The following is a 13728-nucleotide window of genomic DNA, read 5'->3' as shown; positions in this document are numbered from 1 at the left end:
AGATCCACTGGCTCTGAGCCCCCAGAAGGCCACCCAGGCCACCATGAGGATGGATTGAGCATCTCTGGGGTCTGCCTGATCCCCGCCTCTGCCAGGGCAGCCCCTCAGAGCATGTCTGGGGGGGGTCAAGGGCATCAGCAGCCTGAAGATGTGCTGGATGGTTTGAGGGGCTTTAGGGGAGGACAGGGGAGCCTTTTCCTTCCAGTACATCTTTCATCAAGACTTTTTGATGGCTGAAGGACCATAGCTTGATGGCTCAGCCTGCTCCTGGGTGGACAGGTGTCCTCACTGCCGCTGACAGTACCATAATTGGTGGTGGGCCCCCACCCTGCAAAGGTGACACAGTTCCTGGAGCTGGCAGGGTCCCCGCCTGCCAGCACTGAGCACACGGGGAAGATGCCGTGCCCCATCCAACACCGCCTGCCACCTGCCTGCCTCCACCCAGCCTCCCAAGGGAAGGATGGGTCCCTTTGGGCACAGGGCAGCTGAATTCTCAAGGGTGAGCACCCCCATTGGCTGTGGCACTGAACCCCCTCTCACGGAGAGGGCTGTTGCATCTCCACATATGTTTGCAGCAAGCATCTACGTTGCCTGCCCACTCTTGTAGCCGTAGCTGAATAGATACTGAGTCGCTTGTATTGTGGATGATGGCTCTATAACGTAAACCTGCAGGATTGTCCCTCTCCCCCACGTGTGACAGTGGCTCCTGCTAGAGGAGATGATCTCATGGCTTTGGGGGTGAGAAGAACAAAGGAACCACAGCAATTTCTAATGGCTTTATACATTATAAAGCATTTATAAGAACACCTGCCTCTCCCCCCAGCAGCCCGTCGCCGCTGTGGCCCCAGGAGCCGCAGGATGTTTGCCAGCTATAGATGTCCCAACCTGCTGCCCTCCCTCCCTCCTGGTCTTGAGAGGAAAATTCTGGTGGTGATGTCTGAATCCCTCTCCTTTTCACCTCCCTCCATGAGCTCTTTGATGTGGGGCTGAGGGGGGATGTGTCCTCCCTCTCCCTTGCCTCGCCTCCATGGTGCTGGGTGGGCAAAGCGATGCCCATGGAGCGGCTGCGGCAATTACATGGCTGAGAGCGGCTGGTGACCAGGTCCAGCACTTCCCAGTTGAAGAAGTGCTGGGACATGCCATGCCGTTCAGGTTTTCTGCCCCTTTTGCTTCCCGTCTGCGGTTTAGTTTTCCTGCGGGCATCCTGGGTAGCTGTGGGTGCAACAGAGGTCCCTGAGCTGGTCCAGCAGTGCCACCATCATCTGCTGGCTGTCAGTGCCACATCAAAATCACCAATGAGCAAGTGTCCGCTCATAAAGCCGTGTCACCGTGTGCTGTTTTAGCTTGTCCATTGCCCCCTCAGAGCCTGTACATCCTGAGTGAGAGGTCATCTTGGCTTATCCATAGCTCTCCACGTGGAAAGTGAATACGTCAATCCAAATGCAGCCTAAATAAAAAGCCCACTATAAAACTGTAAATCTCCAAAGAGTTCAAATTAAATTAGCTGAAATAACCAGAACCGTAACTAAAGACCCTGCTTGCTTTTGCCTTCCATGGCACCCTCCAAGGAGGCATTGCGCAGAGGATCGGCGCTCACTTGCAGCTTTGCAGAGCTGCCGAGAGGCAGTGATGCCTACGCCTGTGCGTTTGCAGCAGCGGGAAATGCTGAGCGGTGGAAGGGTTGGTGGAAATGTTGAGTGGTCAGTGCGTAGCCCTCATCATCTCACCTGGTGAGCAAGGGCAGGAGTTTCTCCACTCCGAGGTACCCGGCAGAGGTGCCTCTTTGCTGAGCAGCATCTCCTCGTGCCCATTGGCACCAGTGTCTGGAAGCAAGAGGGACCCTTACGCACTGCAAAATAACCTGGTGTGAGGCTGGTTAGGATGGAGGTCTGATATCCCATCACAGAAGTGCTACAGAGTTAAACTATCACCTTTTCAACACACCTTCTACCTGTCTCACTAACATGCAGCCAGAGTCTGGGGTTATTTTTATGGTTTTTATGAAATGTTTTACTTCGTAGGCTTTGCCCCAGCGCTGAGCGCTCTGCGTGCACGTGGCAGGGACTCAGCTCAAGCAAGGATGGAGGTTTGGTTTGGAGCTAGGGACCTTGTAGACCACCTCAGCTTGTCTGAGAGTGTGTTCTGCTGGGTTGCAGGAAATTCCGCGCTGCAGGCTGCAGCTCAGGCTCTTAATCAGTGGATTTCTTAATGGAGGCGATTTAGCAGAGTTAGCCTGTTTGGATGGGAACTATTGGGGCTTTGCAGGTAGGTTCCCTTGGAGGCACCAAAGGCAGGTTGGGGCTGAGCCTCAAGGTCCATCCCCGATTCCTGGCCAAGGAGGACCACGTGCCCGCCCACTGTCACCCACTGTCCCGCTCTCTGTGGGTTCTTCTTGCAGCAGAGGTTTCACTATGCACCCACCCTCCCAAAACCTCCAGCAGGGAGGGCAGGGGCTCACGGCTCGCTGAATGAGTCTCTCCCTGGAGATAAGCCCATCCTGGAGGACACAACATGGTCTACTCCTCGTGCCTTTCAACCCAGGCGTGGGGTGATGGAGAGCTGCCCGAGAGGCTGCGGTCATCCCTGTGCAGCTGCCCCGATGCTTTTCTTACCTTCTTCCTTTCTTCTTTCTTTTTCCCTCTCTCTGTTGGTGCGGTTTGGTGGCTGCTGGGCTGGATCGCCGACAGGAATGCTTTGGGGTAACTATGCCGTTCGGGTTGCTGCGGGGTGCCGCCTGGGGAGCACAAGGGGGACAGGTGCAGGCGAGTGTCCGTCTGTCTGACGCCTGTGCTGACCCTTAGCTGCGTTTGCAGAGACTGGAGTGTGCTGCTCTGCATGTACCCCTGCATTGCCCCAGGATGCATTAAAGGTGGTGTGCTCTGGGAAAGTGCAGAAGGGATTTTCTTTGCAAGCAATGCAATTCCTTGCCTTCAAAGGAGGGTGCTTTCATTGCAGCTATCAGTGTCTGTGCAGTACTCTGAGAGAGCGTGAAGCACACCCAAGGGAGCAGGGCAAAGCAGTGTCCGCTGCAGAGCTGAAGGCTCTGCCCCGGTGGGAGCTTTGCCTGCACTGAAGAGCTGTAGGGACTACAGCCCTGTAGGGCACCCTACAGGGAGGGCAACCCTTCGAGGGCATGGGATGTGGTTCATGCCAAGCTCAGGGGCCTGAGGAGAGCTCAGCCTCGGCCGTAGACACAGCAAGGCCAGGCTTTTCTCCTGGTGTTATCCAGACCTACATCCATATCTGTGTTAGATCCCAAGAAAATCCACAGGAAGTTTCTTGAGGTCTGAAGAGGTCCCTCCTCAGCAGATGTAAACCATTGCAGTTGAGATGCCCTGGTGGCAGCTGGCACCAGCTGAGCACTGCCCTAAATCCTCATCCCAGCCCCGAGTCGGATGTCCCAGCTGCTTACCCAGGCCCTGACACTGAGCAAAACAGGAGATGGGAGGTGCAAAGTGAGTCCTGGGGCTATTTGTACAGTTGCTTCCCATGCATTTGTGGGGCTGTGCTCCTAGGGAGGACTATTAATTAGTGGTTTTGTTTACATCTTTTAATGATTAAGCCCATTATTATGCTACCTGTTGCATTAATCCTTGCAAAGGAGCTGTGTAATTTGGAGCGTCTGTTGTTGTATGTCACTTCCTTGACATTTTTTGATGGTGCCCGGTGGATACAAACTGTGCCACCTTCACCAGGACCTCTCTGCTCCATCCTGGGTTCCAGCATGGCTTTAATTAAAAGACAAGAAAAAACCCCAGGTATTGTGGTTGGGATTAATCACCACATTCAAGAAATGAGGGTCACGTGGGCTCTTAGTGCTGCTTTTCTAAATAATCCTAATAGTAAGCTTTGCCCTCCCTCAGCTGAATTGGGCTGGAGGCAAGTGCAGTTCTGATCTGGAGAGGGAAGAGAGGGCTGAGATTTTCTGAGATGGAAGACCAGGCTGACCAAGTTAGGTAGCACTGATGGAATAAGGCAGAAAGTTGTAAGAGACAGCATTTGTGCAGAGGAACCAAGCATAGAGCATGTGCTTCCCTAGATGAAAGTGAGGACCATGAATCTTGAGTTTAAACCAGGATGGAAAACCTTTGGTGAGACACCTGCATGTAGACCCCATTGACTGCATCTCCCTCATTTTTTTGTGAATTCCTTGCAGCCAGTAGCAATGGAAGAAAACAATTTGCAATGGTCGTGGCCTTTTGCAAGCCCCATCTGCAAATGGCACATGCCTGCACTAGGGAAGCGAACCTCCATGGCCCTGTTGAGCGGCATGCCTTTGGGACACGACGGAGGGCAGCGTGCCACAGCACCCTTCGGGCAGCTGCCCTTGCTCGGGCAGAGCATTGCGTCGTCTGCCCCAGCCCTGGCATGTTGCTGCTTTCCACAGCGAAGGGATGTGTTAAGCTTGCTGCTCCCCAGCGAAAGGGAAAGGTGCTAATCCCGAGGAGGAGAGGACTGCTTTATTTTTCATCTCTGCCAGCTGTAGGCGCGTGTGTTGGAGGAGACTCGTTTAGGCGGGCTGAGCGCTCAGCAGTCACACATTTGTGAGTGCTGGCCCCCACGATGGCATGTGGCCCTCCTGTTCCCATCCTTACGCATGCTGGGGGGGCTCTTGTCAGCTGTTGAAAACCCCTGAGCATCCAGCCCTGGGTCTGCAAGGTTATTGTCTCTCCGTTTCATTTTTGGGTGCGTGTGCCTCCCTCCGACACGGTAGGACCAACAAGGGCCGGGATATCAAGACCATCAAGTCTCTTCGTGTGCTACGGGTCTTGAGGCCTCTGAAAACCATCAAGCGACTGCCCAAGCTGAAGGTAATGATCCCCATCTCCTGCCTTACACCTGTCTCCTCCAGCATGGACCAGTGGGTGCAAGGACCACGTGCATTGATTTGCAATGAACAAGCAGTTTTCAAAGCATTTGCTGTGTTTTAGGAGCCCTGTTTTCAAACACAATGCCAAACAAGATGCTTCGTATCTGGAGGTGCAGTGAGTTATTAAAAGCAAGCCTGGATCTCTGCAAGGTGTCAGAGTTAGTTCCTCTGCCAGGGAAGGCGGGGCTGGAGTGGACACGAGGCAGCAAAGCCCAGATGCTCCCCCGATAAAATAGGCTGCCCTGGCTTTGGAAGACCTCAAATCTCTTTCCAAAGTTCATTACCTTACCCACCAGAGCAGCTTGCAAACAACTCGGGATTTTGTGTGCTGTGCTGTCATGGTGTTGCACCGGAGGGGGATTTCCCATCTGAATAGAGGGATTATTTATGCAGCGCAGGTAGGATTATGGATTTCCCTACCTTAGCTGATGGGGTATAGAGCCAGAAAGGAGTAAGAGACCAAGGAAGCCCTGAGGTTTTTTCAGAAGGCAATATTTGGCTGATGGATGAGGCCCAGGGTGGCACCCCAGAGACATGGATTTTGACCCCAGCTGTTCCTCCCAATCAGTGGATGGATTCAGCCCGTGTCAGCTCATTTCTGGACACCTCTGTTTTCAGCATGAAGCAGGGATAAGGACATTCCTCTCTTTTTTAAAGTGCTGTGAGAACTAGGGCTGAGAGCACAGCCGAGCCTAGGGAGGTGCTGCTATTGCAGGCAGAGGTATTCACTCTGCCTTGTTATCTGGGGTGATGCAAAACAAAGTATTTACTAATTGGTCTTGAGTGCTGCTAATTACATCATCGGGGCTGTCCTCTGTCTGCTGCCCTGGTTGCAGAGAACATTGGAGGATATAAATATCCATCCCTGCTGCTGTCTTGGGGGCTGCTTCATGTCCGTGTGTGTGCTGGGGGGGTACTCCAGGTGTTAAACTCGCTCATAAAATAGCCCTTTGCCTGGGAGAAGGCCCAGCTCTTTTCTCCTTTCCACCCCAGGAGTGGGAAATGTCTTTCCCTATGGTAGTCTTGAGGAAGGCTTTGGTCCTGCCCTTTGCCAAAGCTGTCGATTCCCCACGGTGAGCTATGCCCTCTCCTCCAGGCCGTCTTCGATTGCGTGGTGACTTCCCTCAAGAATGTCTTCAACATCCTCATTGTCTACAAGCTCTTCATGTTCATCTTTGCTGTCATTGCCGTCCAACTCTTCAAGGGGAAGTTTTTCTACTGCACTGACAGCTCTAAGGACACAGAGAAGGACTGCATGTAGGTGCCCGGTTCAGTAGGTCCGATGCTGCTGACACTTCTGGCAAAGGCAGGGTGCTGGGTAGTGTCATCTTTGGGTTCCCAGTTAAGTCTTTGGTCATGACTCACTCTTGGCTGTAGTCTCTTGGGGTGGACGGCATGGGCTGAGTCCTGTCCCCATTGCTGTGTCAGCGCTGTGCATCTTTGCATGGGGTGCAGGATGCAGAGCCCTGCATCTTGCTCCTGTTCTCTTTCCTCCTTCTCTCTTACCTTTTGCTTTCCCCTTCTCTCCTTCCTCCCAGTTGTTATCCAGCTTCTCCCTATTTCTCCCTCCAGCACTGCAGGAGGAGATGTGCCCCCCGCCACCACACACACACGCTGCCCCCAGGGTTTAAAACCACTGTCCCATAGTCTGGCAGTGAAAAAAAGAAGGTCACTGCTGTCTCCCAACCTTGCAGAGGGAACTACGTGGACCACGAGAAGAACAAGATGGAAGTGAAGTGCCGGGAATGGAAACGCCATGAGTTTCACTACGACAATATCATCTGGGCTTTGCTCACCCTGTTCACAGTCTCCACTGGCGAGGGTTGGCCCCAGTGAGTATTCTGCTCCATCCATCCCCCTTGAATTAGGGTGGGCATGTCCCCATTGGGGTGGTTGGGTTAATAACTGGCTACAGCCAGGCAGAGCTGAGAGAGAAACTGCTGGGTAGGGAGGAGGAGAGGAAGAACAAGAAATTATGTCAGAACAAAAGAGCTTTAGCCCCCATATGAGGCTGGGACCGTGGCTGGGGTTAGCTTCTTCCTTAAGGAGTGAATGATGGATAATCCCTTCTCCTGTGTGGCCTTGAGGTATATCTCTGCTCAAGTTTAGAGATGACCATAGGACTAGCCCTTTGTTCATGCTCATGTGAGCTTGGGCAATTTTTTCTCTGTATGTGGAGCACTGGAAAATGTATTTTCCATCAGGGGCACAGGCAAAGCACCGTAAAACAAGCTGTGGCAACTTAGAAGGGTTGTCCTTGTAAAGCAGATTAAGACAGAGGTTTATCTTATCATTGTTACACCTGTGGACAGACAGAGCTGGCTGTACAAAGTGGGTCCCGTGAGAAGTGCTGTGTGGTGGCAGTCCTGATGGGCATATCTCTGGTTGCTTTTCTTCACCTGTCTGCCCACAGGGTGCTGCAGCATTCAGTGGATGTGACGGAGGAGGACCGCGGGCCCAGCCGCAGCAACCGCATGGAGATGTCCATTTTTTATGTTGTCTATTTTGTGGTCTTCCCTTTCTTCTTCGTCAACATTTTCGTGGCTCTCATCATCATTACGTTCCAAGAGCAAGGAGACAAAATGATGGAGGAGTGCAGTCTGGAGAAGAACGAGGTACAGTCTGGGGAGGGGGAAAGAGGACATTTCCATGGGTTTTCTGCAGTTTGGGAGCTTGGAGCTCCCTAAATGTTGAAAAGGTGTAAGAAACCTGTGAGCCACCTGCCTGCCCACCCCATGAAGGAAAGAAGTGTGGCAGCCACCATCCCCCACATTACCATCGGCCAGGGTCTGATGCACTTGTTTTATTCCAGAGGGCCTGTATTGACTTTGCCATCAGCGCCAAACCCCTCACGCGGTACATGCCCCAGAACCGGCACACCTTCCAGTACCGGGTCTGGCACTTTGTGGTCTCCCCATCCTTCGAGTACACCATCATGGCCATGATAGCGTTGAACACGGTGGTGCTGATGATGAAGGTGAGCCGGTCAGAGTGAGCCTGTCCTGCTTGGGGCAGTGGGGAGAAGGAGATCGGTCAGGATGGGACCAGGGGGTATTTTGGTTGTTTCTAGGAGATGCTTTGAGACAGACTCTGAGCATGTATTCCCTTGGCATAGTTGCTTGAAACACCACATGCCCCAAACTGGAGGTGAGATCTTCCCTAAACAAACTAACTGGCCCAAACAATCTGAACCTCTTAACTACTGCAGAAAGATCTGGATTTACTCTGTGCTTCCTTCTTAGAAAGAGTGGGAGCTGTCCTGGGAGAGGGGTGGAGAGGGAAAGGGGGAGATGGTCTTGAGGCACCTAGGGCAAGGAACATGGACCATCGCAAGTCTTCCTGGGGACATTCATCAGCCAAGAGGCTGGCAGGCCCCCTCCTGGCTAGCAATATCTCTCTCTGTCCATCAGTACTACTCTGCTCCATACACCTATGAGCTGGCCCTGAAGTACCTGAACATCGCATTCACCATGGTGTTCTCCTTGGAGTGCGTCCTCAAGATCATCGCTTTTGGCTTCCTGGTGAGTGGCTGCTCCTGTTCTTGACGACGGTGTTAATTTGGATGTTGGCAGCACACAGATCACAGAGGGAAGGTGTTAATAATGTGAGGTTGTTGCTATTTATTTTGGGTCCCAGCCTGAGAGCTGCTTTTAGGTTGGAATCGCTCCTTTGGTTCTCATTAAACTTCCCACTGCTGGATGCTGGTGGTGGAAGCCACGCTGTTGCTTTACTTTTTGCCGTGTTTCTATGGTACTCTGGTGTGTTGACCATGTAAGGGCTGTGCTGCCGCTCCGCTAAAGCCAACTGCTGCTGCAATCATGCTGGTGGCTGCAGTCCCTTGTCCCTGGGAGCCATGAGATGCTAGTGCATTGCTGTCCTGGGGCTGTATCAGTCAGACCAGACCTGACCAGCAGTGAGACCTCCCTGCCTAATTCACAGTCCTGAAGTCCCCAGCTGCTCATTTAAGATTTGAAGCCACGGATTGCCTTTTCTTCAGCTACTCTTTGCTGCTTATAAGCAACTGTCGGATTTGCTCTTTTATAGTTTCTTTCCTGTTTCTAACCCATACTGGGAGATGAGGTCCACTAGCAGGAGGGTTTCTAGCCACCCTTCCCACTCCCAGCGGCACCAGCCATGGTCAAGTCCGGTCTTGCACCAGCTGCTGCACAAACAGCAGGGGCTGAGGTGGGTCCGGGTGCCCACAAAGAGGAGGGCAAAGCAGCCTCATGGCTGTGAGTGTCGGCATGATGAGCTGTTGTAGCCTGACCAGGGCTGACTGTGGCCACTTCTGCTCCTGTTCACCAGGGTGGCCTGTTGGATGCGTGAGTCATCTCCCAGGAGAAGCTGCTCACTGCAGACACGCTCACGTCTGTCACCGTCTCAGATGCAGGACGGTGCTCCTGACCGTGGCTGCATACAAATGGGCGGCAAGGTCTCTGCCGCCGCCGTCCATGAGCAGCCTTGGCCCATGGCCCAGTGCCCTTCAGACCTGCCATCCCTGAGCTCAATTCCATGTTCCCTCTCTCCTTGCTTTTGCAGAATTATTTCCGGGACACCTGGAACATCTTTGACTTCATCACCGTCATTGGCAGCATTACGGAGATCATCCTGACGGACACCAAGGTGAAGCAGGGGCTGGGAGCAGTGGGAAGTACCGCTGCGGGGTGGGGGGCTCCCGCCTCCCTCTGACCTTCTCATCTCCTCCCAGTTGGTGAACACCAGCAGCTTCAACATGAGCTTCCTGAAGCTCTTCCGGGCTGCTCGGCTCATCAAGCTGCTGCGCCAGGGTTACACCATCCGCATCCTGCTCTGGACGTTCGTGCAGTCCTTCAAGGTAAGACACGTGTGCCCTGGTCTCCTTCCAGGCCATGGTGCTGGGGTGCTGCTCCCAAATGCAGGCTGTTCCCAAGGTCTTGCTGCTTGCAGGAGAGACGGATGAGCACAGCTTACCTGCTCGCTGTGCTTTTTGTACTCCTCTGGAGCTGGACCTGTGCTAAATGAGATGACTCATCTGCTTCTCTTGCAGGCCCTCCCTTACGTCTGCCTCTTGATCGCCATGCTTTTCTTCATCTACGCGATCATTGGGATGCAGGTGAGCACAGACATCTCCGTGTGCATCCCTCTGGTGCGGACAGGCTGGACCAGCACGTCCTCAGCATTATGCGCAGCAGCCAGCCTTGTGCCTGCCTGTCATTGCTTCACTCGGTCACGGTGTCCCGGAAGGTCCCGAGGGTGGAACAGCTTGTTTGGCAGCTGCAGAGCCGCATGCCCTGGGGGACCTGCCACGGGCTTGTTCAGTCAAGCTCCACAACTGCCTTCCCAACTTGTACCCTTAGAGATGTGGCCCTGGGGACTCAGTTGGGCATCCTGTGTGGCAGCCACTTTCAAATCGTCACCCCTTCATTTAGAAATTACACCCTATCTCCAAATCCCTAGCAGCCCCCAGAGATTGATTTCATGCCTTGAGGGACCTGGGGAGCAGCCTTCTGCCTTTCCAATCCAAATGGCTGGATCACAGCAGTGATCCAGCCCACCGTCCACCTTGTCCCTCTGCGGAGGGTTTATGTTGTAGTCGTGCTGCTGATGGTCTGCTTGGGGTCTCATGCTTAGGAACCTGCAATGACCTACCAGATGGTGGGAGGTCTGCAGAGCATGGGAAAAGTGAGCTTTCCAGGCTCCAGCTGGTAAATAAGAAGCACGTGAGCTAACACCCTCAGCTCCACATGTGCCGCAGGGCTGGCTCGGTTCTGCGATGACTAAATCCCATGCTGAAGATCTGACAAAGCATCTTCGACGGCGAATGCTTGGGATCTGGAGCTGCCCAATGAGCGAGCTGCCACAGTACCCTATACCATTGCCTGACGTGTGCCACCAGGACAGGCAGATTTTGGGGAGGCCTCAGGCAGTGCAGTGGCCCCCCACTCGGGCTGCTTGGCAGTGCTGGTGTTTAGTCTCTTCCACCCCCTCTCTCCCTCCCCGAGAGTCCCGTGGCTGATTTTGGCCACTCTGTCCTACACACCTCAGCACTGGCTCCAGGTGTTCTCCACGCCAAACAACCGCCAACTGACTCAGCCCCCCTCCCTGCTGTGTGGTAGTATTTGATTTTTTTTTTTTTTTTTTTTTAACACCATTGTGAACAAATCCCCAAGCAGTAAAGTCTGTAGGCGTTATTTGAGCAAAATAGCTGGAGGCAGAAAATATTCTACAATTACACATTCCAAAAAACCTGTACAGGGAAAAAATACTCTGCAGTTAGTGTATTTTTAGGTTCACGGAAAGTGGAATAAATATTCAACAGTAATAACAGCACATTTTTCCTATTTGAGGTACTTTACGAACATTCATTATGTCCTACCATGGCCTTGGCTGTGGGTCATTATTAGGATATTGTCCACGTTTGGGGCTTCATTGCCTCTTTCGGCCCTGGGGACAGTAGTCCCAGGTGTCTGGCTGTCCGTGGTGGATTAGTGGTGGGTCTGTCCCTCCCTCACTGTGCCCTTCCCTACCCTGGTTGTACCGCTGTGCCTGACCTCGGCATCACGGAGCGTTTCTCCACCAAGGGAGAAGCTCCGGGGAGTTTCCAGGAATGTGAGCCAGCACCCACCCAGGGTGGTGCAACCTGTCCCTGTGCCTCCAGCATGCTCAGGACCACTGGGTGCCTTGCAGTGCTCGGATGCTGCCCGTACCACAGCAGAGGAATGGATGTGGAGCAGTTGGACTCGGTTGATCCCAGGTCCTCTGTGCTCCTGTTTCCATGGCAGCTCAGCCTCTCGCAGCCTTTGCTGCCCACCGCAAATCCCTCCTGAGGAGAGAAGAGTCTCCTTCCCCAGTGGCTGCTCAGAGCCAGCTCCTTGCCATGCTGGGGTGCTTTTTCATGGGGGATTGCCCAGAGAGGGGGGACGTCAGCTGCTTTGGGGGCTGGCTGCACTGAGAGTGATGCACCTCGGGCAAGATCGGTCCCTGCAGCACAGGGGTGTGTGCCCGTGAGCCAAGGTGAACATGCAGCCACTTCCCCAACCACTGAGCTCTTGCCTGAATAACTGAGACTTTTTTCTCCCTCCCATAGGTTTTTGGCAATATCAAACTAGATGAGGAAAGCCACATTAATCGGCACAACAACTTCCGCAGCTTCCTGGGTTCCCTCATGCTCCTCTTCAGGTAAGTAACCATAAAAAACTCCTTTGGCAGTGTTTTTGGGTGCAGGCACGCTAGGAACCAGGCTGGGCAGGTTCTCGCCACAGGCCGTTTGGTGGAGGTCAGTTTTTGGTGCTAGAGAGCAGCTGGGCAACACATGGCCACAAGAGCTCAGGAACCCCCTTTTTTCCCCCACCTTGCCCCCAAAAGGACATCTGTCTCCCAGCTCTTTGGACCAGCTGGCTGGGGGAAGTTGGCCCCATGTGCCAGGAGCTACACCCTGGCATGGCTGCACTTGTGTGGGTCCAGCTTGGTTGCTGCTCACCCAGTGTCTTGCTCCTCTGCATGCTGGAGATGTGCTTAATTTGGGTAGGGGGTTGCACAGCTTCTTGTGAGGCTTCTCCTGGGGGCATCCTACCCCGGCTCCATCCCGTGCAACCACGAGCTGCTGAGTATGGCTGTGTTGGGTGCAGGAGTGCCACTGGAGAGGCATGGCAGGAGATCATGCTGTCCTGCCTGGAGGGCAAAGGCTGTGAGCCGGACACTACAGCAACGTCCGGGCAGAATGAGAACGAGCGCTGCGGCACTGACCTGGCCTACGTTTACTTCGTTTCCTTCATCTTCTTCTGCTCTTTCTTGGTGAGTTCCTCCTCCCTGAGAGACCTAGGCATCCCTCTCATCAGCCCCCCAACCTGTACCCCTGCCATAGGGTCATCAGCCATCTTCCATCTTCCCACGACTACCCTTCCTTCTCCCTCTCTCCCTTCCCTTCTTTGCTCTCTCTCCCTCTACTTTCCTCTCTCTCTGCCTTTTTCCCTTTCATTTAGATGCTCAACCTGTTCGTGGCAGTCATCATGGACAATTTTGAATACCTGACTCGGGATTCCTCCATCCTGGGACCTCACCATCTAGATGAGTTTGTCCGGATCTGGGCAGAGTATGACAGAGCAGCGTGGTATGTAGCCAGCTCCTTCTCTCCTGAGCAACCTCTCAGAGCTGGTTTTAAACAGGCGTCTCTCTGTTCTGCTGTTGAAAACCAGCTGCAATGCCAGGACAGTCAAGGAAGGGCTGCTGTCACTTGCAGTCGTTACAAGGGCAGCAGCTGGTTCCTACAGAGCCTGGTGGCACAGGCATCTTAGGTGACGTTCACGGTTTGCCATGGTGTTTATCCTGAGTCCTGGATGTTCCTGCTCTTTCTCTCCTCCCCGGCCAGTGGGCAGGTCCCTCTCAGCCTCCTTCCCTGTCCCCATGCACCAGCTGGGTGCCTCTGCCCTGAGGCCGGCTCTATCGCCTGGTCCCCAGCACCCACAGCTCCCTGTCAGAGCAGGGCTGAGCGTGGCTTGTTCCTAGCAATGGGGAGATGCTGGGGATCTGCTGGGCTTCTGCCAAGTCAGATATGGTGGGTCTTAATGGGTTTGGGGAATTATGTTCTTACGCTGGCCAGCCTGCTCACCCCTCTAGAGACGGGAGGACTTTGTTTCCTGCACTCATGCCCTTGCTGATGAGGACCCCAGTGAACAGGGCACCCATTTGCAGGCAGCAGCCTGTTCCCAGCAATGGGATGGGTTCAAAGCGGTTGTGCATACCCTGGGTGGCCGGGCTTTGGCTCTGCTCCTGCTGCTGCTGCAGAGGACTTGTTCTCTGCCACTCCTCCCAGAATGGTCTGGAGCATCCCTAGGGCAGTGTGGAGCCCTCAGCAGCTCTGGGAGCATGTTTGCCTTCCA

General features: G+C 53.8%; 1 protein-coding gene across 1 annotated transcript in view; it reads left to right on the top strand.

The window, feature by feature from the left end:
- Positions 1 to 13728, top strand: part of CACNA1E (calcium voltage-gated channel subunit alpha1 E) — a 173040-nt gene that overhangs the window by 143032 nt on the left and 16280 nt on the right. Inside the window, exons 29-41 of the mRNA XM_041127951.1 lie at positions 2688 to 2699; positions 4715 to 4811; positions 5967 to 6127; positions 6565 to 6702; positions 7284 to 7485; positions 7683 to 7847; positions 8281 to 8391; positions 9410 to 9493; positions 9579 to 9704; positions 9897 to 9962; positions 11937 to 12028; positions 12478 to 12643; positions 12832 to 12959. Coding sequence (XP_040983885.1) covers positions 2688 to 2699; positions 4715 to 4811; positions 5967 to 6127; positions 6565 to 6702; positions 7284 to 7485; positions 7683 to 7847; positions 8281 to 8391; positions 9410 to 9493; positions 9579 to 9704; positions 9897 to 9962; positions 11937 to 12028; positions 12478 to 12643; positions 12832 to 12959 — 1548 coding nt within the window. The remainder of the gene's footprint in view (positions 1 to 2687; positions 2700 to 4714; positions 4812 to 5966; positions 6128 to 6564; positions 6703 to 7283; positions 7486 to 7682; positions 7848 to 8280; positions 8392 to 9409; positions 9494 to 9578; positions 9705 to 9896; positions 9963 to 11936; positions 12029 to 12477; positions 12644 to 12831; positions 12960 to 13728) is intronic.

The sequence above is a fragment of the Aquila chrysaetos genome, chromosome 12 (genome assembly GCF_900496995.4).
Source record: "Aquila chrysaetos chrysaetos chromosome 12, bAquChr1.4, whole genome shotgun sequence".
Taxonomy (NCBI): Eukaryota; Metazoa; Chordata; class Aves; order Accipitriformes; family Accipitridae; genus Aquila; species Aquila chrysaetos.
The sequence above is the reverse complement of the archived record's forward strand: the minus strand, read 5'-3'. Positions and strand labels throughout refer to the sequence as shown.